The sequence below is a fragment of the Macaca nemestrina genome, chromosome 17, assembly GCF_043159975.1.
Source record: "Macaca nemestrina isolate mMacNem1 chromosome 17, mMacNem.hap1, whole genome shotgun sequence".
NCBI classification, from domain to species: Eukaryota; Metazoa; Chordata; class Mammalia; order Primates; family Cercopithecidae; genus Macaca; species Macaca nemestrina.
Window position 1 is genome coordinate 66,215,275 of NC_092141.1, and position 19,925 is coordinate 66,235,199.

At 57.9% G+C, this 19,925-nt stretch overlaps 3 protein-coding genes across 7 annotated transcripts in view; 1 reads left to right on the plus strand and 2 right to left on the minus strand.

Annotated features, from left to right (window-relative positions):
* The window catches only part of LOC105472109 (tubulin gamma-2 chain), a 7,302-nt gene extending 2,293 nt beyond the window's left edge, over positions 1-5,009 (plus strand). For both annotated transcript variants that reach the window (XM_011725081.3, XM_011725082.3), the window contains 7 exons: positions 1,358-1,437; positions 1,762-1,888; positions 3,484-3,570; positions 3,686-3,835; positions 4,097-4,249; positions 4,333-4,494; positions 4,614-5,009. In XM_011725081.3, the coding sequence (XP_011723383.1) occupies positions 1,358-1,437; positions 1,762-1,888; positions 3,484-3,570; positions 3,686-3,835; positions 4,097-4,249; positions 4,333-4,494; positions 4,614-4,811 (957 nt within the window). In that variant the 3' untranslated portion in view covers positions 4,812-5,009. The remainder of the gene's footprint in view (positions 1-1,357; positions 1,438-1,761; positions 1,889-3,483; positions 3,571-3,685; positions 3,836-4,096; positions 4,250-4,332; positions 4,495-4,613) is intronic.
* Positions 5,010-5,906: 897 nt separating this feature from the next.
* On the minus strand, positions 5,907-14,983 carry LOC105472108 (pleckstrin homology, MyTH4 and FERM domain containing H3). 4 transcript variants are annotated; one of them, XR_011615847.1, is made up of 13 exons: positions 14,375-14,983; positions 12,342-12,397; positions 11,922-12,001; positions 11,631-11,822; positions 11,387-11,544; positions 11,158-11,278; positions 10,070-10,376; positions 9,339-9,546; positions 8,975-9,111; positions 8,555-8,687; positions 7,955-8,388; positions 7,445-7,636; positions 5,907-6,303 (listed from the first exon to the last, which is right to left on the minus strand). XR_011615847.1 is itself a non-coding variant. In XM_071083178.1 (13 exons), the coding sequence occupies exons 1-13, from the start codon at positions 14,534-14,536 to the stop codon at positions 6,127-6,129; spliced, it is 2,373 nt and encodes a 790-aa protein (XP_070939279.1). In that variant the 5' UTR covers positions 14,537-14,982; the 3' UTR covers positions 5,908-6,126. The 4 variants fall into 4 exon arrangements, 2 of the variants coding, with proteins under 2 accessions (XP_070939279.1, XP_011723382.2); XM_071083178.1 differs by having other exon boundaries at positions 5,908-6,303; positions 7,930-8,388; positions 8,984-9,111; positions 14,375-14,982; XM_011725080.2 differs by having other exon boundaries at positions 5,908-6,303; positions 7,930-8,388; positions 14,375-14,982.
* A 1,811-nt stretch (positions 14,984-16,794) lies between these two features.
* LOC105472106 (C-C motif chemokine receptor 10) lies at positions 16,795-19,816 on the minus strand. Its single transcript, XM_011725079.3, has 2 exons — positions 19,773-19,816; positions 16,795-18,576 (listed from the first exon to the last, which is right to left on the minus strand). Exons 1-2 carry the CDS (start codon positions 19,794-19,796, stop codon positions 17,512-17,514), a joined length of 1,089 nt encoding a protein of 362 aa, XP_011723381.2. The 5' UTR covers positions 19,797-19,816; the 3' UTR covers positions 16,795-17,511.
* Positions 19,817-19,925: the final 109 nt, after the last annotated feature.

Genomic DNA, 19,925 nt, shown 5'->3' on the forward strand with positions numbered 1-19,925 from the left:
GCTTCCAGGAAGGTGAACAAGAACACATCCACAGGCCGGGAGGCTGCAAACCCAGCACCACAGGGCAGCAGCTCCTGTGCGCCGGAACCTTCCAGAGCTTCCCCTCGGTATCTCTTCATCTGGCTGTTTATTTGTATCCTTTAAAATATCCTTTATAACAAACGGGTAAACGTAAGTGGGTGTCTCCTTGAGTTCTGCGAGCTACTCTAACAAATTAATTGAACCCAAGGAGCAGTCCTGAGAACCCCGATTTATAGCCAGTTGGTCAGAGGCACAGATAAAACAACCTGAAGCTTGTATTGGCATTGGAAGTGGGAGAGTCTTGTGGGACTGAGCCTTCACTCTGTGGGATCCGATGCTATCTTTAGGTACGGATACTTCTCAACTTACAGTGGGTTTATCAGGACATCACAAATTGAAAATATTGACTAGGCACAGTGGCTCATGCCTGTAATCCCAGCACTTTGGGAGGCTGAAGCGGGTGGATCACCTGAGCCCAGGACCTGGGCAACATGGTGAAACCCCATCTCTACAAAAAATACAAACATCATCCAGGCATGGTGCTGCCTGTAGTCCTAGCTACTTGGAGGTTGAGATAGGAAGATGCCTTGAGCCCAGGAATTCAAGGCTGCAGTGAGCTATGATCACACCACTACACTGCAGTCTGGGGGACTGAGTGAGATCCTGTCTCTAAAACCAAAACAAATTTGAGGCTGGGCGCGGTAGCTCATGCCTGTAATCCCAGCACTTTGGGAGGCCGAGGCGGGTAGATCAGTTGAGGTCAGGAGTTCAAGGCCAGCCTGACCAAAATGGTGAAACCCCATATCTACTAAAAATACAAAAATTAGCCAGGCATGGTGGTGCATGCCCATAGTCCCAGCTACTTAACAGGCTGAGGCAGGAGAATGGCTTGAACCTAGGAAGCAAAGGTTGCAGTGAGCCAAGATTGGGCACTACAGCCTGGGTGACAGAGCAAGACTCCGTCTCAAAAACGGAAAAAAAAATTGAAAATATTGTAAGTAGAAATGTGTCAGGTTATAACCCAATTAGCCCATCATGAAGTTGAAAAATTGTAAATTGAACCGTTGTAATTCAGATGCTTCTTGATTTAAGATGGGATTACATCCTGATAAACCCATCATAAAGCCAAAACATCTTAAATTAAACCATCCTAAGTCAGGGACAGTCTGTAGGTAGTCCAGAATTCAAGTGAATTAGTGGATACCCAGCTGGCATCTGCTGTAGAATTGGCTGCTTACCTGATGTGTGTGGTAAAACCCCACCCATCTGGTATCAGAATTGTGTTGTGAGAGTGTGGCAGGAGAAACTGAGTCTGTTTATTCCTGTATACACACAGGGCTTCGTGCTGTGTCACTCCATCGCAGGGGGTACAGGTTCTGGCCTGGGCTCCTACCTCCTGGAGCGACTGAATGACAGGCAAGCCTGTGTTCGGGGAGAGGGCATTAACCCTGGTTCCCTGGATAATGTCATTGCTTTTTTTCTCTTGAGCTAGAAAGTCTGCCACTACCCCTTTTGAGTCATAGGGACAGACCCACCCAAGGACCATGTTGGAAGCTATTTTGGGGGGTGGGGGCTTACCTATGGAGGGGAGGGGATCTACAGAGTTTGAAGCTTTCAGGTTTATCCTTTTTGGCTTTGAAGACTCAGTTCTGCCCTCACCCCTTTTGTACAAAATGGCACAGATGGGCAGTGATGGGGGGTCCTTCCAGTTCACTATGCCACCACCCTCTTTTCTCTCAGGTACCCCAAGAAGCTGGTGCAGACTTATTCAGTGTTTCCCTACCAGGACGAGATGAGTGACGTGGTGGTTCAGCCGTACAATTCACTCCTGACACTCAAGAGGCTGACGCAGAACGCAGACTGTGTGGTGAGCAAAGAAAGAGTTGAGGGGCTGGGTGTGGTGGCTCATGCCTGTAATTCTAGCACTTTGGGAGACCGAGGCAGATGGATTGCTTGAGCTCAGGAGTTTAATACTAGCCTGGGCAACATGTGAAACCCTATCTCCACAGAAAATACAAAAATTAGGGCTGGGCGCGGTGGCTCACACCTGTAATCCCAGCACTTTGGGAGACTGAGGTGGGCAGATCACCTATGGTTGGGAGTTCGAGATCAGCCTGACCAACATGAAGAAACCCCGTCTCTACTAAAAAAAATTAGCCAGGCATGGTGGCATACGCCTGTAGTCCCAGCTATCTAGTCCCAGCTACTCAGGAGGCTGAGGCAGGAGAGTTGCTTGAACCCTGCAGGTAGAGGTTGAAGTGAGCTGAGATTGCACCATTGTACTCCAGCCTGGGTGATAGAGTGAGACTCCGTCTCAAAAAAAAAAAAAATAGCTGGTCCTGGTAGCATGTGCCTGTAGTCCCAGTTACTTGGAGGCTGAGGCAGGAGAATCGCTTGAACCCAGAGGCAAAGGTTGCGGTGAGCCAAGATCACACCATTGCACTCCAGCCTGGGTGACAAAGTGAGACTCTGCCTCAAAAAATAACATAAAAAAAAAATTAGCCGGGCATGGTGGTGTGCGCCTATAGTCCTGGCTACTCGGGAGGCTGAGGTTGGGGGATTTCTCAGAAAGTCAAGGCTGCAGTGAGCCATGATCACACCACTGCACTCAAGCTTGGGGCAACAGAACAAGACCTTGTGTTTAAAAAAAAAAAAGAAAAAAAAAGAGTAAAGGACTTTGGTCTGTCTCCTCAGGCCAGTGAGTCTCATTCACCCCACCCTTCCCCAGCCCCTATACACACAGAACAGAGGACCAACAAAGCCATACCTGTGGGCCAAATTAGGAAATAAGGTCCTGACCTCTAAGTTTCTTAGAATCCTTTTAGGCAGCAAAACTCTCAACGAAGTGAATATACCTTCCCCCCACCACCATGTACCCCACCTTTGCCTACTTCATGCCCACTCATGCTTGTACTCTCAGCTCAAGGAAAACTTTCTTAGCAAAACCTTTCCTGACTACTCAGTCAAGATCAGATTACTTTGTATTTCAGGGAGTTAACTATACTTTTTTGTTTTATATTTAGTGTGCCTCCCTCCACGAGACTGTAGGCCTAATGAAGGGAAAGATGGTGCCTGTTCCTCTCTGTGGTCTCCCCAGAGCCAAGCACAGTGTATGGCACATGTGGGTACTCACGGGTTTGTTTACTGCCCTGCGTAGTCTGAGAGTATCTCATGATGCCCCAGAAACAGTACTTTTCTTTATTTTTTATGTATATTTTTTACAGAGATGGCATCTTGCTGTGTTGCTTAGGCTGGTGTCCAACTCCCGGCCTCAAGTGATCCTCCCACATTGGCCTCCCAAACGGCAGGGATTACAGGCATGAGCCACCACGTCCAGCAGTACTTTTTTTTAAACTAACAAACCTACTTCTTGGCTTTGGAGTTCAGCAGGGGCTAAGCCAATATCTTATTTCTATGCCCATTTTATCCTCAAGATGCTGTGACCCTCTTCTGTCCCCGTAGGTGGTGCTGGACAACACAGCCCTGAACCGGATTGCCACAGACCGCCTGCACATCCAGAACCCGTCCTTCTCCCAGATCAACCAGCTGGTGGGCCCCCACTCCTGGACTCCTTTGGACTGGAAGCCCTCCTTGCTGGAGGGTCATCTGGGGAAGGAAAGTCCCACCCAGGCCGAGGCCCATGACATGGCACGCCTGTCCCCAGGTGTCCACCATCATGTCGGCCAGCACCACCACCCTGCGCTACCCCGGCTACATGAACAATGACCTCATCGGCCTCATCGCCTCGCTCATTCCCACCCCACGGCTCCACTTCCTCATGACCGGCTATACACCGCTCACTACGGACCAATCAGTAAGAGCAGCCTTCAGTGTCCCAGGCCAGGCCGGCCCTGGGCCCAGCAGGCCCTGCCCTAGCCTTTCTGTCTTCCCCACTGCCCCAGGAGCTGCCCTTTGCGGGCCCCGAGGCACTGTGCTCAGGGACTAGCACAGAGCAGGCGACTTTCTTGCTGACTTGCTCTCTACCCTCCCTCTGCCTTTGGCTTCTGCCAAGGAGAAGCCAAAGGGGGACTCTGCCCTGAGCGCTGGCCGGGTTCCTGTCTCACTGTCCCATCAGGTGGCCAGCGTGAGGAAGACCACGGTCCTGGATGTGATGAGGCGGCTGCTGCAGCCCAAGAACGTGATGGTGTCCACAGGCCGAGACCGCCAGACCAACCACTGCTACATCGCCATCCTCAACATCATCCAGGGAGAGGTGGACCCCACCCAGGTAGGGGAGGCCCCTTCATCCCGCACCCTGGACCCGCAGGGGTAGAGGAGAGGCCACCTCCACTGCTCGTGTGCCCACCCCAGGTCCACAAGAGCCTGCAGAGGATTCGGGAACGGAAGTTGGCCAACTTCATCCCGTGGGGCCCCGCCAGCATCCAAGTGGCCCTATCGAGGAAGTCTCCCTACCTGCCCTCGGCCCACCGGGTCAGTGGGCTCATGATGGCCAACCACACCAGCATCTCCTCGGTGAGTCTAGGTTTCTGTTCTTCTCAGGAAGAGTCTGTTCCACTGGCTACCTTCATCATCTTCCCCAAGTTCACTCCTAACCCCCTGGCTCGCATTTTGGAGATTTTCATCTCTTTCAGCTCTTTGAAAGTTCCTGCCAGCAGTTCGACAAGCTGCGGAAGCGGGATGCCTTCCTTGAGCAGTTCCGTAAGGAGGACATGTTCAAGGACAACTTTGATGAGATGGACAGGTCTAGGGAGGTTGTTCAGGAGCTCATTGATGAGTACCATGCAGCCACCCAGCCAGACTACATTTCCTGGGGCACCCAGGAGCAGTGATTTCCCTCCCCACTACTCCTGGATGGGAAGCACAGCCTCGACCATGCCTGCTCCCTCTGACCCAACTTCACCTCATGGACAACCCTTCTTGGTTCATCTCCAGCCCATGAGCTTCCTCCTGCTTCCTCCCTTCCATGCCCTAACTCTTGATATGCTTGTTCAGCTTTAATAAAGTAATAAAGCTTGGTTGTCAGTATAGCCAGGGCTTGATCTGTGAATACAGAGGGTGGTGAAGGGGTCCAGTTTCTAGGCCTCTGACAGTAGGGTGGCTTTCACGTCCTCCAACGTCTTACCACTAAGTCCAAATCTTAGTGTGTTCACTGTTTCCACTGGCATCCCTCACCTTGAACTAAGCTGTTTTACTAGAGTCAGCCCTTGTCTCAAGATTACAGAGCTTTACTGAGGTTTGCTGTCTCCTCAGTGCCTAAGGTTTGCCCCAGTGAGGGTCAATGTTGCCCCAACCTCTTCCACTCAAGGCAGAGGAGGTGGGGTCTACCGAAGGAGGGCACGCTACATTATGAGCAGGCCAGAAGAGCCGAGACTCCAGATTCCCAGTGCCCAGGGCCATGAGAGTTCCAGGAACTCAATCCAGTTCAACCTAACCTGATTAGTAGAAACAGAATTCAAGAGTAGGGCTGAGCACATCCTGAGTTACTTTTCTGTGCCAGAGAAATTCATGGGTTTGTTATCTGCCCCAAGCTTCTCTCCATTCTAGGCCCAAAGCATTAGGCACACTAATGATGGGCCCAGAACTGGACACCAGTGTAAGAAATGGGCAGTGCCAGATCTGATGACTCATTGCCCTCCAGCCTCAGGGATTCCAGGAGGCCATCCGTATGCCACTCAATGAAGAAGGGAGGGTGAGTAACTGCCAGCTTCCAATGAGGCCTGTTTGCCTGCTCCACCCACAAGCCTGTGGCAGCATAATGGCCAGGAGGAGGTTAAGTCTGGAAGGTCAAGGAGGAGGCGGGTGAAGCGCTGTGGTGTCCAGACTTCCCCCAGAGCCTGGTAAAAGCCCAGGGTGTGGGCGTCCCCAGAGGCGGGGCTCTGCATTATGGGGTTCTAACTTGCCCCACTGAATAACACTCCCACAGGAAGGGTTTGTGTAAATAAGAAACTTTTTTTTTTTTTTTTTGCTTCTCTTCTACAAATAAATTAAGAAACAAACTAGAAAATTGCCCACACCCATTGTAGCCCTTGGGTGTGGGATGTGCCCTGTCCCTGCAGGGCCAAAAGGGTCCATGTTTCCCTCAAATCTCGGAGCAGTCCTGGCCCAGGCTGGAGGCAGGAGGGAAGTCGTGACCTCTTGGCAGGCTCAGTCCTGCAGCTGCCCCAAGCAGCCAGACTGTCCCTGGGGCTCGTCCAGGCCCGGGTGCTGGCTGGGAGGGGAGGTGTCTGGCAGGTCTTGGCATGGACGAGAAGAGCTGCTGCAGGGCCTCTCGGGGGAGGGGTTGGCCAAGTAGGCATTCACCAGCTGCATGATCTCTTCCACCTAAGAGAGGGCAGAGGTCAGTGTGCAACAAGCGCTGCCAGGTTCTCTTCTTTTTCTCATCCTTTCTCCAGGCTCTAGGGCTCCAGTTTCCCCACCACGGTCCTACGTGCTATGGCCCTGCAACCTTTTCTTCCTTATCATCACTGTCTCCTTCATTTCTTTTTTTTTTTTTTGAGACGGAGTCTTGCTCTGTCACCCAGGCTGGAGTGCAGTGGCCGGATCTCAGCTCACTGCAAGCTCCTCCTCTCGGGTTCACGCCATTCTCCTGCCTCAGCCTCCCGAGTAGCTGGGACTACAGGCACCCGCCACTTCGCCCGGCTAGTTTTTTGTATTTTTTTTTTTAGTAGAGACGGGGTTTCACCGTATTAGCCAGGATGGTCTCGATCTCCTGACCTCATGATCCGCCCGTCTCGGCCTCCCAAAGTGCTGGGATTACAGGCTTGAGCCACCGCGCCCGGCCTGTCTCCTTCATTTCTATGTGCCAGTCATACTTGGTTCTTTCTGCTCTTCTAACATTCTTTTTTTTTTTTTTTTTTGGTGGTGTTGGTGTTGAGATGGAGTCTTGCCCTGTTGCCAGGCTGGAGTGCCTCGGCTCACTGCAACCTCTGCCTCCCGGGTTCAATCAATTCTTCTACCTCAGCCTCCCGAGTAGCTGGGACTACAGGTGTGCGCCACCACCCGCAGCTAATTTTTGTATTTTTAGTAGAGACAGGGTTTCACCATGTTGGTCAGGATGGTCTTGACCTCCTGACCTCGTCATCCGCCTGCCCCGGCCTTCCAAAGTGCTGGGATTACAGGCACAAGCCACTGCACCTGGCCGCCTTGCAATTCTTTCCACCTGGAATGCTGTTCCCCCAGGTCTTCCCTGGCTAGCTTAAATGGCACCGTTTTTGAGAACCCTTCTCTGACTTCCTGTCACATCATTCTTTCCTTTGTAGCATTTCTCACTGTCTTCATAGCCTGGTATTCCTTGTTTATTGTCTGACTTCCCCACTCTAGTGTAAGCTCCTTCAGCTTGTCTGTGATCATTGCTGGATCCCCAGTGCTTAGAACTCTACCTGGCCCATGCTTGGTGTTCCGAAAATGTTTCCTGACATCCCTTCCCTTCTCTCCTCCTCCCACAACTCCTCTTCCCGCTCACCTGGGGGCTCTGCAGGAGGAGCTGGCTCTCTCCCACCCTCAAGGCCAGAGTGTGGGGGCCCATTAGCTGGCAGGCGGCCACATGGCCATAGCTGACACTGTGGATGGGCTCTGTCTCCCCCGGCCGGGAGAGAGACATGGCCTTGGCTCCCAAGCCCAGGCATAGCTTCTGTGGAGCACCCCCACCAGGCTCCTGCAGACACAGGGGCAGAGTCAGGGTGGAAGGAGGAGTCCAGCGTTATTTTTGGTAGGGGGAGATGGGTGTCTGTGAGCAGGAGTTTCCTGATCCCCCTATGATTCACAGCACGTGTGTGGAGGGGGCTAAGGCTCCAGGGATGTGAGGGCCCAAGGGCTGGTGACTCCTGGGGTTTGAGGTGGGCTGTTCTGGATGTGGGGAATGACGTGACCCTCCGTGGGACCTGTGGCTCTGGGGCAAAGGTGTGGTGCTTGGGCCGCCAGAGTCCCCTTCTCCCTTCTCCCCCTCACCGTGCTCAGCTCCAGAACGTCATACCGAGCAGCGCCGAACCCCGGACACTGCGCCGCCAGGGCCAGGTAGGCGGCCATGGCCTCAGCTCGGCCCATGCCCCGCAGCCGCTTCCAGCCGCCCAGCACTGCAGCTGCCGTGCCGGCGCCGCCTCCTCCCTCGCGGGCCATGCTTCCCGCCATGCGGCCGGCCCCGCCGCGCCGTGCCCGCTCCGCCCGCCTCTTGGCCAGGCCCGGGCTCCAGAGGGCCCCGGCCAGCAGGGCAGCGGAGGGGGGCGGCCTGGGGGTCGGGCGGGGCAGGTCTTCGCGCGGCGGGGCCGGGGGCGGGAGCAGGCGGTCCAGGCGGGGCAGGGGCACCCGCGGGGAGAAGTCCCGGTGCAGGCTCTGCAGGCGCAGCGCCGCCAGGGCGCGCAGCGTGTCGTCGGGTGGGGGCGGCCGGCCCCGCAGCAGCAGAGCGTGAGCCTGCAGGGGAGGCACCCGGCGTCAGGCGAAAACGCCTCTCGGAATCTGAGGAGGTCTAGGTTCCAGTCAAGCCTCCCGCGGGGCTGCCATAGTAACGAGATGGCCCGAAAACCAGGGGTTCAGGCTTGGGGGTCTGTTTGGAGGCGTGAACGCCGGAGAGCCTCACCTGCTCAAAGAGGAAAGGCAGTTCGTGACCGTCTGGGGACAGCCCCTCAGGGTGCAGAGGTCCGTGAAGACGCAGACATAGTCTCCACCCGGAGTCGGGCGAGTCCTCCAACCCAGCTTCCTCCGCGGCCAAGCTGCAGAAGAGGAGCGGACGCCGCACTAGGGAGAAGCCTGACCGCGCAGCTAGGGCAGCTCGGGGTGGGGGCGGGTCCATATGTTTGGGGCGGGGCCTGGGCGGAGCCCACCGCGGATGTGAGGCTGGAGTCGGACTGCAAACCTGCGGCAGGCAGGTCCGTCTGTAAACCAGCGAACACCACAGCGCAGGGCCAGGGGCAAGCGCTGGATAATGTCCGCTTAGCGACTGACCTCAGCTGAGAAGTGGACGGGCTAATAGAGAGCAGGGCTGGGGCTGGACATTTACTTCTCAAACCTGGTGAGCACGTCGGCCACGAGGGTCCCCCCAGCCAGGGCTCGCTCCTGGGTCCCTCGCTGCTCGTACAGTGCGAATGCGTTGCGGCTGCGGGCCAAGCCCAGCCGCCCCACCAGCTCTCGAGCCACCTAGAAGAGGAGAGTGAGGGGAAAGTCAGACCACTCAGGGGTCTTGCCAGGATTCTGGGAGGGGTTGATTCAGTTAGAAGGGGTCTCTTAGTCCTGTCACCACCACTCCCTCCCTTACCAAAATAATCTGAGACTCGGGGCAAACCTAGGGTCCAGGAAGCGGGTGAGACAAGCGTGAGAAGCTGGCAGGGTGGGTTGGAGGTCATGGGGCCTTTCTCTGGCCTCACCTCCCCCGCCGTGGTGTGGGAGTCGATGGCCACAGTACAGGCACCAGCCCCCGGACAGTGCACGGTACACAGCAGCTCCTGCCGTTGGCTCAGCGCGGAAATCTCCGCCAGCGAGGGCACCAGCTCTCGGCCGCGCGTCCGGCTCAGCGCTTTCCGGATGAAGCGCGCATATTCCGCCAATTCCGAGTCCGGGAGTGCCTGCTCGGTCCTGGTTGGGAGGAACCCAAGGATCAATACTCCAAGGGATTTTCTTCCCCTCCCTCTTGCCTTCTTCTCTTATAGTTTATTTTATCTAGCCGATTTCCTCCCCGCCCCAACTTAAGTTTTTGAAGGCTCTTCTAAATCTATCCCCAGTGCTTTGCATAGAGCTGAATTACTTTTCAAGTCCCCTGGCAGCTTTCTCCCAACTGCTCCCACCACTTCCGAAAGTCTGCGTGATTTTCCTTCGACCTGAAATCGAAATCCAGCCACTTTACTACATTTTCCTAAGCCCTGGCGCTGGCCTGCATCAGCTCGAGGAAAAGCAGCCTTTTCATAATTCCTCAGCCCAAGGGGGGCGTTTTATTGTAATTCATCCGCTCACAACTGAGATAGGATCTTGTATCTTCCACAAAGGCACTGTATGTATTACTGGGTTCTTTACCTACCAAGCCTTTTGCAAAAGACCCTTCGTTCTCTCCCAGCCCGGTAGCTCCTCGCCTAGGCCGTAACCCCCGCCCCGCCCCTCTCACCTCTCCAAGTGCCCCAGGAGGTGCCCCCGCACAGCTCCCCCAGGCCGGAAGGTGCAGCTCATGCAGGTGAGGAGTTGCCAGTACCGCAGGGTCGCAGGGTCTTGGGTAGCCGGGAGCCCGGGGGGGCCTGCAGGGCCCGAGGTCTGCTTAGCCAGCTGCAGGAAGAGTTCATCCCGGAGCGCGGGCAAGTCCCGGCAGGTTTGGAGCACACCCTGCATCAAGGGCCCGGGGCGCCGCGCCCCCTCCAGCGCCTGCAGCGCCAAGAACAGCCGCACCGCCTCCTCGCGCAGGGGTGCATAGCCCGGACCTGTGGGAGGGTGGGGGCGGAGGGACGGTTTGGAAAGGGAACACAGAGCTGCGCCCTGGGAGGAAGGTATGAACCAGGGGAAAGTCAGAGGGAATATAAGGGGATGGGGTGGCAGGGAGAGGAGGGTACGAACGACAGGAAGAGTGAAGGGAAAGCAGTGGTCCCACGAAGCCAGACTCTTAACCTCTGCCTCCCAGGAATCCCCTTCCCAATCCCACTAAGCCTGGATTTGGACTTGGGGAGAGGGACGGCTGAAGGGCTGTAGATTCACACCCCAGATTCTGTAACTCGATACTGAGGCTCACCACCATAGGTCAGAAAACAGGATGGACTAGGAGTCAGAAAACCCGGGTTCCTCTCCCAGCACCCTTTAATCCTCTAACTTTAGGACCTGGGCCAGTCACTAAACCATTTAGGGAGAAGTACAATTGGATGAGGCCAGCACGTTCTACAAAAGTGGTAGCTTTTATACCACTTGTAAAGGTAATATGGCATGGTCTCAAGAGTATAATGAAAAAATAGGAGAATGTACAAACTCCTGAAGGAAAATCAGTAGTCAGAATGAAAGCCATAGAGAAGGTGGTCAAAGAGGACCCTTTTGTGGGTGCTGGCTTCCTCCCCTCCACCCTGGCCAGCTTCCAGTTTCACCTTAATCCTTTGAAAAGTGAGGAACTGGCAGGCCCCTAAAGGATGCTTAGGTCCCTGCCAGTTAAGGGATTCAGATTCTTACCTCTGATCCACCCCATCCCATCCAGGGGACTTGGGCCATGGGACCACTCACCTGGGGCGCTGACTCCGTAGGGCAGGGGCAGGAGCGGGGCGTACAAGGCTCCACTAGTGTGTCTCAGAATCGGGTTCCGCAGGTAAATGAGGGCAACTGCCTCTGGGTCCCCGCAACTTTCCTAGGGGAACAGGGAGAGGGTCACCTTGATGAGGAAGAGAATTCCTCACAAGCCCAGAAAGCTTTGGGGTCCACCACTCTCCTGGCTCTCCCTGGTGTCCTCTCTTACCTGTATGTCCCTGAGCAGTAGCTGGGTGGGGGTCTCCAGGGGTGCCTTGGAGGCAATCACTTCCCGCAATGCCACCCCCCAGCGCTCAGCCTCTGCCTGGCGTGGGGAGCAGAGGCTGACACTGTGTTTCCGACCAGACACAGTCACTGACCACAGACCTGGGGAAAAGAGAGGCCGGAGAGGGCCATTAGGGTCTGCTGGGGCCCCTGCCCAGGAAGGTAAGAGAGTCCCCAGGAGGTCTCACCTGTCTCCTTACGCCTGCGCTCTGGGCCGGTCACCGAGCACAGGCTGGTGAGCACGAGGCTCCCGAGACGCCGCGCCCCCTTCCCGCTACTGCTGAACTGATCCAAGGAGTCTCGCGTGAGCACAAACCAGGCTCGGCGCGGGGGCAGCCAGGGTCGCGCCCCTCCTCCGCGGGGCTCCCGGTACAGCCAACCTGGGGGCAGGAGAGGGAGGGAAGGAACATCAGTAGGACACATAGTCTCTGGAGGGTTGGGATTGGGGACCTCCAGAGTGCACTGAGGGGGGTCTCTACCTTTCACAACGATGTCTGGGTCGTCCTCCGGCAGCCCTTTCTCCGGGATGAGGCTCCAAGTTTCCTCCCAGCTCTGCAGCCTGGGCCAGAGGGGAGGGAGGGTTGGGCCTCCACTCCGCCTCTAGGGGGCTCCTCTGTAGGGGCTCCCCAGACCGCAAGGGTGTCTGCTCCCAAGCTGGGCACCCCTCCCCCAGGCTGTGGGAACCGCTGGGCCATTCTGACCTCGCACCAGAAATAGCCCCGACCCCCCTCTTTCTCCCCGCGCCCCCAGTCGGACCTCCCCCCGGGACCCCAGCCAAACCACAGCGTCCGGCGTAGGGCCTCTCCCTTATTGCGCAACCGCTAGAGGAGACAGTGAGGATGGGGGTCCCGGGAACAGGCTGGGGTCCCGAGACTATGGGACGTAGGGGCGTAGCTCACCTGTTGGAGACAGGCCCGCTCCTCACCGGCTGAGTCAGTGTCACTTCCAGGGGACCCTGGGGAGACAGGCGGGGAAGCCCTTAGGGTCAAAGCCCTTCCTGCGCAAGGTTCGTGCCTTCTGCCCTCAGGACAGGGCTGCTCAGGGGATTGAGGAAGGAATCACAGAGTGGGGTCGTGACTGGGGTGGAGCGCGCTGGAGCCGCTGGGCTCGCCCCTCCCGCCTATGGCAACAGGACAAGCTCTCCAGAACAGCAGGAGCTAAGGAGCCAAGACTCCTCTCAGTCACCCTTTGAAGATACAATCAAGGGTAGGGTCGGGTGGAAAGAGCACTGGGCAGAGAGTCAGGAGACCCGGGTTCCAATTCCCGCTCCACCACTAACTCACTGTGGAACCTTGGGCAAGTCTCTTTCCATCTCTGGGCCTTAGTTTTCCCATCTTTGAAAAAGGAGAGGTTAGCTCGCTCTGCCAGGCTCCAAGGCACCCTCTCCTCCTCGTTTTCCCTTCTCCCACACTGCCTCCCTGGCCAAGGCAGGACAGGTGGTAGGCACAGAGGTGAATGAAGGGCAGGGGGCCCTTTCAGTATAGGGCTTTCTCCAAAAGCGTCTTACATTCTCCCATAGACTCTCCTGAGACTCAACCGTGAGCAGAGACCCTGCCCCTTTTCTGGGGCTTAGGAAGGGCGGGCCAGACTGAGGAATGGCACACCCTCTGGAGGCAGGTGTAGTTCAGGGTTTTGCCCTCCCCCTCCCCCTCCCTTCCCCCTGTCCTGGAACTTCAACTGTAGACTGGGGTCTGAGAGAGGCCACTAACCCAACCCGGAGGCCAGCCAGGCGGGGAACCGTGCCATCCTCATATTGCTCCCAGACTGCTAGAGCCAAGAGGGGGAGGTGGGGGAGGGGGCCAGGGACACCTGTCCCCAGGCTCCGGGAAAGGGGGAGTTGAGGTGGAGCATGAGGGAGGCAATGGCCTGGTAAAGCCGACCCTGCCCAAGCGGGAAGCTTGGGGACGCCTGGGTCCTGCGCCTTTTCTATGTGAACCTCTACCTATTTTCTGGAAGGTCTGAGTGGGGCTATCAGCCACACCACATGTGGCAGGTACTGACCACCCTCTTAGGCTAACTCCCCTAATCGCAGTGCCCTGCTTCCCTCCCTCCCCCCCTCTATATTTATCCACCCTCCGCCTCCGCCAGGTGCTGGCGCCGGCCCCGGCGGCGCAGCCCGCCCCACCCGGGCACCGAGCCACTGGGCCTGCTGGGGACCCCTGCGCGGGGGATGGGAGCCTGACCTGGGCCACAGCACACGGGAGTCTGGCCGCCAGTGTGCAGGGGGGATGGGGGAGGAGACGTCAGGGGATGGAGGTCTCCCACACCAATCGTGCCTCCGTTTCCCCACGGGGAGATTCGACAAAATCAGGCAGCAGCCCAGTGTCCTTCACCATCCATTCCCTCAGGGGTTTCCCAAGAGCCTCACCCGGGAAAGCCGAGAGTTCTGTCCTGAGTGGCAGGGTAATGAGGAGGGGTCCTCAAAGAGCTCCCACCTCCTTCTCCGTGGGGTCCCCGCCACAGACCCCAATCCTGGGATGACTTCTCCCCCTCGCCCAGGTCTCCGCAACGGGAGCTCTCGCATCTGGCCTCAGCGCTTGCGAACTGGGAGCGGAGGGGGACCCAGGCGTTCGAGCCGCCCAGCCGGCCTCGCCACATTCCTCGGCGCTGGCGGAGGCGGAAGGAGACGGGATGGGACGCGGGCCCAGCGGGGAAGGGAGAGGCAGGGCCAGGTCGGGCCACGCGTGACGCCTCCCCTGCCTCAGGGCCCCCAGCAGGTGGACAGCGCCCAGCCTGCGGCGGGAGGCCCACAGGCACATCCCGAGTAGGGCTGCTGCTCCGAGAGCTCCCGGGGGCTTTGGCCCCCAGGCAAAAACCTCCCCTACGTCCCTAGTTCGCCAAGCGCGCAGCGTGTGGCTGGAGGCTGGAGCGAGTTCCACGGCCGGTTACAGACAGAGTGATTGAGACGAGGTTCCGAACCCCTGGGACTTACCCTCCCGCCGCCCGCTGGACTCGGGGTCCGTAGCTCAAAGGTTTCCTCGTCCTCGTCCTCGTCCCCGTCCCCGCTAAGCTCGCCGTCCCCGTAGTCCCGGTGCAGAAGAGTGAAGCCTCGACGGCAGCAGAGAAGCCACCACAGTCCCCCGGGGAGAGGCATCCGGGCGAGGAGCCGGGGATGGGGGCGCGGGCAGCCGCGGCCGAGCAGCAGGGGGTCGGAGGAACTGGCGGGGCTCCGACCCGAGCAGGGGAAAGATGAGGTGGGAGGAGCAGGAGGGAGAAGAGCACAGGGAGGAGGCAGTGTCCTGGGCTGGGGTGCAAGGGGACGCTAGCCAGACGCTGAGGGGGGCTCAGTGTCTGGGCCCCCGGAGGGGGGAGGGGGAAAAGCGTCCAGGGCCCCGGGAGAGGAGGGAGCAATGTCCGGAGCTGGGAAGTAGTGTCCGTTGGAGTGTCCAGCCCTGTGGGGGGCAGTGTCCGGTGCAGCGTCCGAGGTGGGCAGTTGTCCAAGCTCCAGGGAGGGTCGTGTCCGGTAGGGCGTCCGGTGGCCGGGGCCCGGGCCGCGCGCGCTGCGCTCCCTGCAGCCCCGGGACTGGCGCGCTGGGGGCGCGAGCACAGAGCTGGGACCCCGCCCCCCCAGCCCCCTCCCTCCCGGGGGCCCCCCCTTCTCTCTTCTTTCTCTCCTCCCTTCTTTACTAGGCAGGGTCCAGGTTTCGTCACAGCCTCCTCTGTCCAATCCCTGTGCCTGGCGCCGGGCGCGGCTACCAATCAGACGGCTGAAACCCCGGTGGGTTGCATCATGTGCCCCTGGCTGGGTGACAGCAGGGAGGGGCGGGGAAACAGGGAGGGAGGGGACGAGAAGATGTTAGCCACGCCCTAGTCTCTGAGGTCGGACGCGGGGTGCTAGTGACGTCACGGAAGCCCGCCTTCAGGCTCTTGGTTTAACTCTTGGCTCACCAACCAACAAATTAAAATCCCTGTGAGGAGCTTTGGTACAGGACAGAGGAAAACCCAACTGTCGCTCTCTGAACCCCTGTCTCGTCTCAGGGTCCCTGAGAAAGGGAAACGCCTTGGCTACTAAGAGGATGTAGCTCTGGAGGTGGCCCTCCACGTCTGGGGAGGAGTCCAGTTTCTCGAGTTTCTGGGTCTGATTCAGCTCTCCCCTGTCCTTTTTTTTTTTTTTTTTTTTCTTCCACACAGGGTCTCGCTGTTTCGCCCAGGCTGGGGTGCGGTACAGCCATCATAGTTTACTACAGCCTCGAACTCCTGGGCTCAAGGGATCCTCCCACCTCAGCCTCTCCAGGAGCTGGGACTACAGGTGCACACCACTACGCCTGGCTAATTTTTTAAATTTATTTTTTGTAGAAATGGAGCCTCACTATGTTGCCTAGGCTGGTCTCGAACTCCTGGGCTCAAGCGATCCTCCCAGCTTGGCTTTCCAAAGTGCTGGGATTACAGGTGTGAGCCACTGCACTTGGCCTCACCTCCTTTTTGAGGTGAAGCAGTTGAGGCAGGCACTCTGGGAAGGCGCAGACCTAGGCCAGAAATAAAATCGAATATAGAGCTCACAGCTCACCGAACTCAGCTGGGGAGAGTGGCTTGAGATTCTAAGGAATTCTGTGGTCTCGGAACAGAGTGGAGGCCTCTTAGGGCGAATATCCTGCTGTTCTGTGTAGGAAGGGGTTAACCCAGGCGTTAGGCGGCCGGGGCGGGGCCGCGGCCTTCGCGGGCGCGCGCGCGTGTTGCTGACTCAGCGGCGATTCCCGAGATCTCTGATGGGGGTTCCAGGTCGGTCCCCAGTGGCTGGCGTGGGGGACCCTTTGAGGATCGGCGCCGTCTCCGGGTCTTCCCTGGATCCTGGCCCCTAGAGGCCGTGGGGGACCTCTTTTCGCAGCTGCTGCCGGAGGCTCTGAGAAGGACTGCTAGCCCGGGCTGGGCTGGGATGGGCGGGAAGGGGCGGGGCAGGGCGGGACGGGCGGGGCCGTCGGGCCAGCGCCTCCCTTGAGACCTCCTCGCCACGCCCCGCCCTTCTCGACCCTAGACTCCAGGCTGGAGTGGTGGGTACAGCTTTGCTGACCGGTATTAAACCGCGAGAACTGTCGCACGTGAACACCATCCTGCCCGTTTTGATTGTGTAAAACAAAGACCAGGAATCAATGCGAGCGGGTTTAGAGGCCATCTCGGCTGTGGCCTCTCTCCAGATGAGAGTGGCCTGTACTGAGAGATTTCCTAGGAATAGAGATACCACAACCATCTTCCCGGTCTGGATCCCAGGCCCTTGCCTGCAGAGAAGTTTTTTCCCATATCCAACCTCTCTCTTTCCGACCAGCTCAGCGCATTTCCTCTGACCCAGTCCCCAGAGAAGATGGAGAACAGCAAGTATCCCTCACCCCCACCACACCCATGATAACTACTCCGGAAATTTGCAGATTGCAATCCCTCCTAGGTTTTTCTTCAAGGTGAAAAACTTCAACTCAACTTTTAAAATTAGTTTTTTCATTTTCCTTCCATCAGACACTAGGAAGGGATTGTAAAGTGGTAATGTAATCCAAATGCCCACCCAAAACGGGAATCTCTTGCCCCTCTCCCCCCTCCCCCCACACCACGCAAAGGCCCACAGCGTCCACGACAGTCTGAACATTCCAATAGCGGGAACTCCGTATTTGCTGAGGCAGCCATTACTGGAGAGCGCTCTAGTTGTTAGAAAGCTCTGCTTTACAGTATTGCAAGAGGAACCCGCGCCCCTCCTTGCCTGGCAGCTTTCCCACCTCACCTCTGTTGGCTGAGGCCGGGTGACGGTGGAGGGAGTGTCAGTGGCTAGAGCTTTAGCAGACTCAGCAGCCCCCCACCCCCACCCAGGCACTCAGCGTCTTCCACTCAGAGAGCCAAGCGCTGGGGTTGAGGGGCGGGCAGGGGCGGGATGTTAACCCACCGGCTCTGCCCTGCCACAAATCACTTCCAAGTCGGTGACTCAAAAATAGTAACAGTTGTTGGGTTGCATCTAATTTCCATGTTATCGATTTAATGTGGCAAGGCACAGAGGTAGTCCCTTTAGGTCCCTCTCTCTTTCTCAGTGTCCCCCCACCTACTCCCCTTTCCCACGACCCTCAGCCTGCCCCCTCCTCTAGATTCGCAGCCCTAGTTGTCCCAGGAGAGACTGTGGGTCTCCGTGGGAGCTGAGCAGGAAGAAAGGCGGGGCCGGCGGGGGCAGCCGCGGCGGCGATGAGGCCCTGAGGGGCATCCCCCACCCCGTAGCAGCCTCCGCAGGTCCTGGCGGAAGCGCAGACCCAGGAAGGCGTAGAGCACTGGATTGAGGCCGCAGCGGGCGAGGGCCAAGCCGCTGGTCACCAGCAGTGCGACATCCTTGCGTTTGCTGGCAGGGCAGCTCCGCTCGCGCGCAGCCAGTAGATCGGCCGTATCCAGCAGCAGGGCGAGGCTGTAGGGCAGCTGCAGCACCACGAAGGCCGCCACCAGAGCCACCACGACGCGCAGCGCACGCCGGCGCTCGGGCCCCCTGGCGGCCAGCAGCGTGCGGCCCAGGAGCGCGTAGCAGGCTACCATGACGCCCAGCGGCAGCGCGAAGCCCAGGGCCACCTGCGCCACGGCGCTCGCCCCCTTCACCGTCTGCGTGAGGCCCTCGGGGAAAATGAGACGACAGCGTCGTTGGCCTTCCCGCTGCCCGTCCCGGCTGAAGAGGAGCGCAGGCAGCGCCAGGAGCAGCGACAGCAGCCACACAATGACAGAGACCAAGTGTGCGCGGCCGGGAGTGGAGGGCCGCGGCCCTGCTGGGAGCGCTCGCGCTATGGCCACGTAGCGGTCGGCGCTGATACAGGCCAGGAAGAGGAAGCCGGCGTGGAAGGAGGCCGAGTAGAGGCCAGAGATGGTGCGGCAGGTGGCACTTCCCAGACTCCAGCCCTGAAGAGCCCCTGCTGCCGCGAAGGGCAGAGTCAGGGCCAGCAAGAGGTCGGCCAGGGCCAGCTGGAGCAGGTGGGCGGAGGTGGGCGAGCGCGCTGCACGCCGGGCTGCTAGGTGGGTGGCCAGGACCAGGCCATTGCCGGCCAGACCCAGCGCAGCCACGGTCAGGGAGACACTGGGTTGGAAGGCCCGGCTGAAGGCCTGGACATCGGCCTTGTAGCAAAGCTCTGGCAGCGGCTCAGCCGAGTATGCCTCCTCTTCATCCCCAGAGTAATGGCCCCAGGAGACCTGGGAGGGTCAAATGAGAGGCGGGATCTTATGAGACACATCTGACCACACCACTCCCCTTCCCACACATGCCTTCCAAGCTGAGAGCTCCTGTGTGGTCAGATGTAACAGTACACGGAGAGACATAAGCTCTTCTCCAGACTCTTCCTAGCACACCTTCAGCAGGCCTAGGCTTCTCTTGCACTCCTCCTGTCTCTGCTTCCAGCTTTCTGGGTGACCTTGAGCAAGTCACTTGCTCTTTCTAGACCTCAGTTACCTAACATGTAATGTTGAGATTATAAATCCTGACCAGCCGACCTCTCAAGATTTGCTGTGAAGATGGCAATACGGAAGATAATGGCTGGGGAGAACTTGTGTTCTCCAAAGACCATAATACAGAGTTTGTATTATTGTTATTATTTATTATTATTATTTTTGGAGACAGAGCCTTGCTCTGTCGCCCAGGCTGGATTGCAGTGGCACAATCTCGATTCACTGCAATCTCTGCCTCCCAGGTTCAAGCGATTCTCCTGCCTCAGCCTCCCGAGTAGGTGGGACTACAGACGCCCCACTACAGACGCCCACCACCACGCCCAGCTAATTTTTGTATTTTTAGTAGAGATGGGGTTTCACCATGTTGGCCAGGCTGGTCTTGAACTCCTGGCCTCAGGTGATCCACCCACCTCGGCCTCCCAAAGTCCTGGGATTACAGGCCTGAGCTACCGGACCCAGCCCAGAGTTGTATTATTAATAAATCCTAGAGCTTCAGTTCCCTTTGCAGCGCCCTCTCCTGGAATAATGCCCATATGCAGGCTTTTTCTCAGACCTGAGCCCTGCACTCCAACCTCGGTCTGGGGTGGGTTTCTGTTTGTCTTCTTTCCCTTCCCTACCCACCTTCCCTCCACCTCCAATACCAGCACACTGAACCACTCATGCCAAGGGGGTCTCCGGGGTTGGGACTCAGGTTTTCAGGGCCCAGGTGGGACCCTGGACCTCTAGGTTCAACCCGCCTTTCCCCTCAGCCCTAGTCCCCGTCCCACAACCCCAGCCTCACACCACCAGCACATTTATCTGGAGGACTCCTAGTCTGAGATAGTGCCAAGAATCCCGAATAAGCCATAGGATGGCAGAGGCCTATTGCCAGGTGGAGAATCCCATTCCTTCCCTGTTTCCTCCCTCTCTGTAACCCTTCTCCCCCTCCCTGCCCCCACTCCCACCTGCTCTGTGGCCTCCGTTCCCATCTCTGGCTACACAGGTTTCTGAGGTATAGCCACAGGGGGTAGAAGTTAAACTACTAGAGGGACAGGAAGGAAGAGGCGGGGAGAGGGGCCGAGAGGGAGGTGGGGATTAGGGTCTAGGGGGTCACTTTC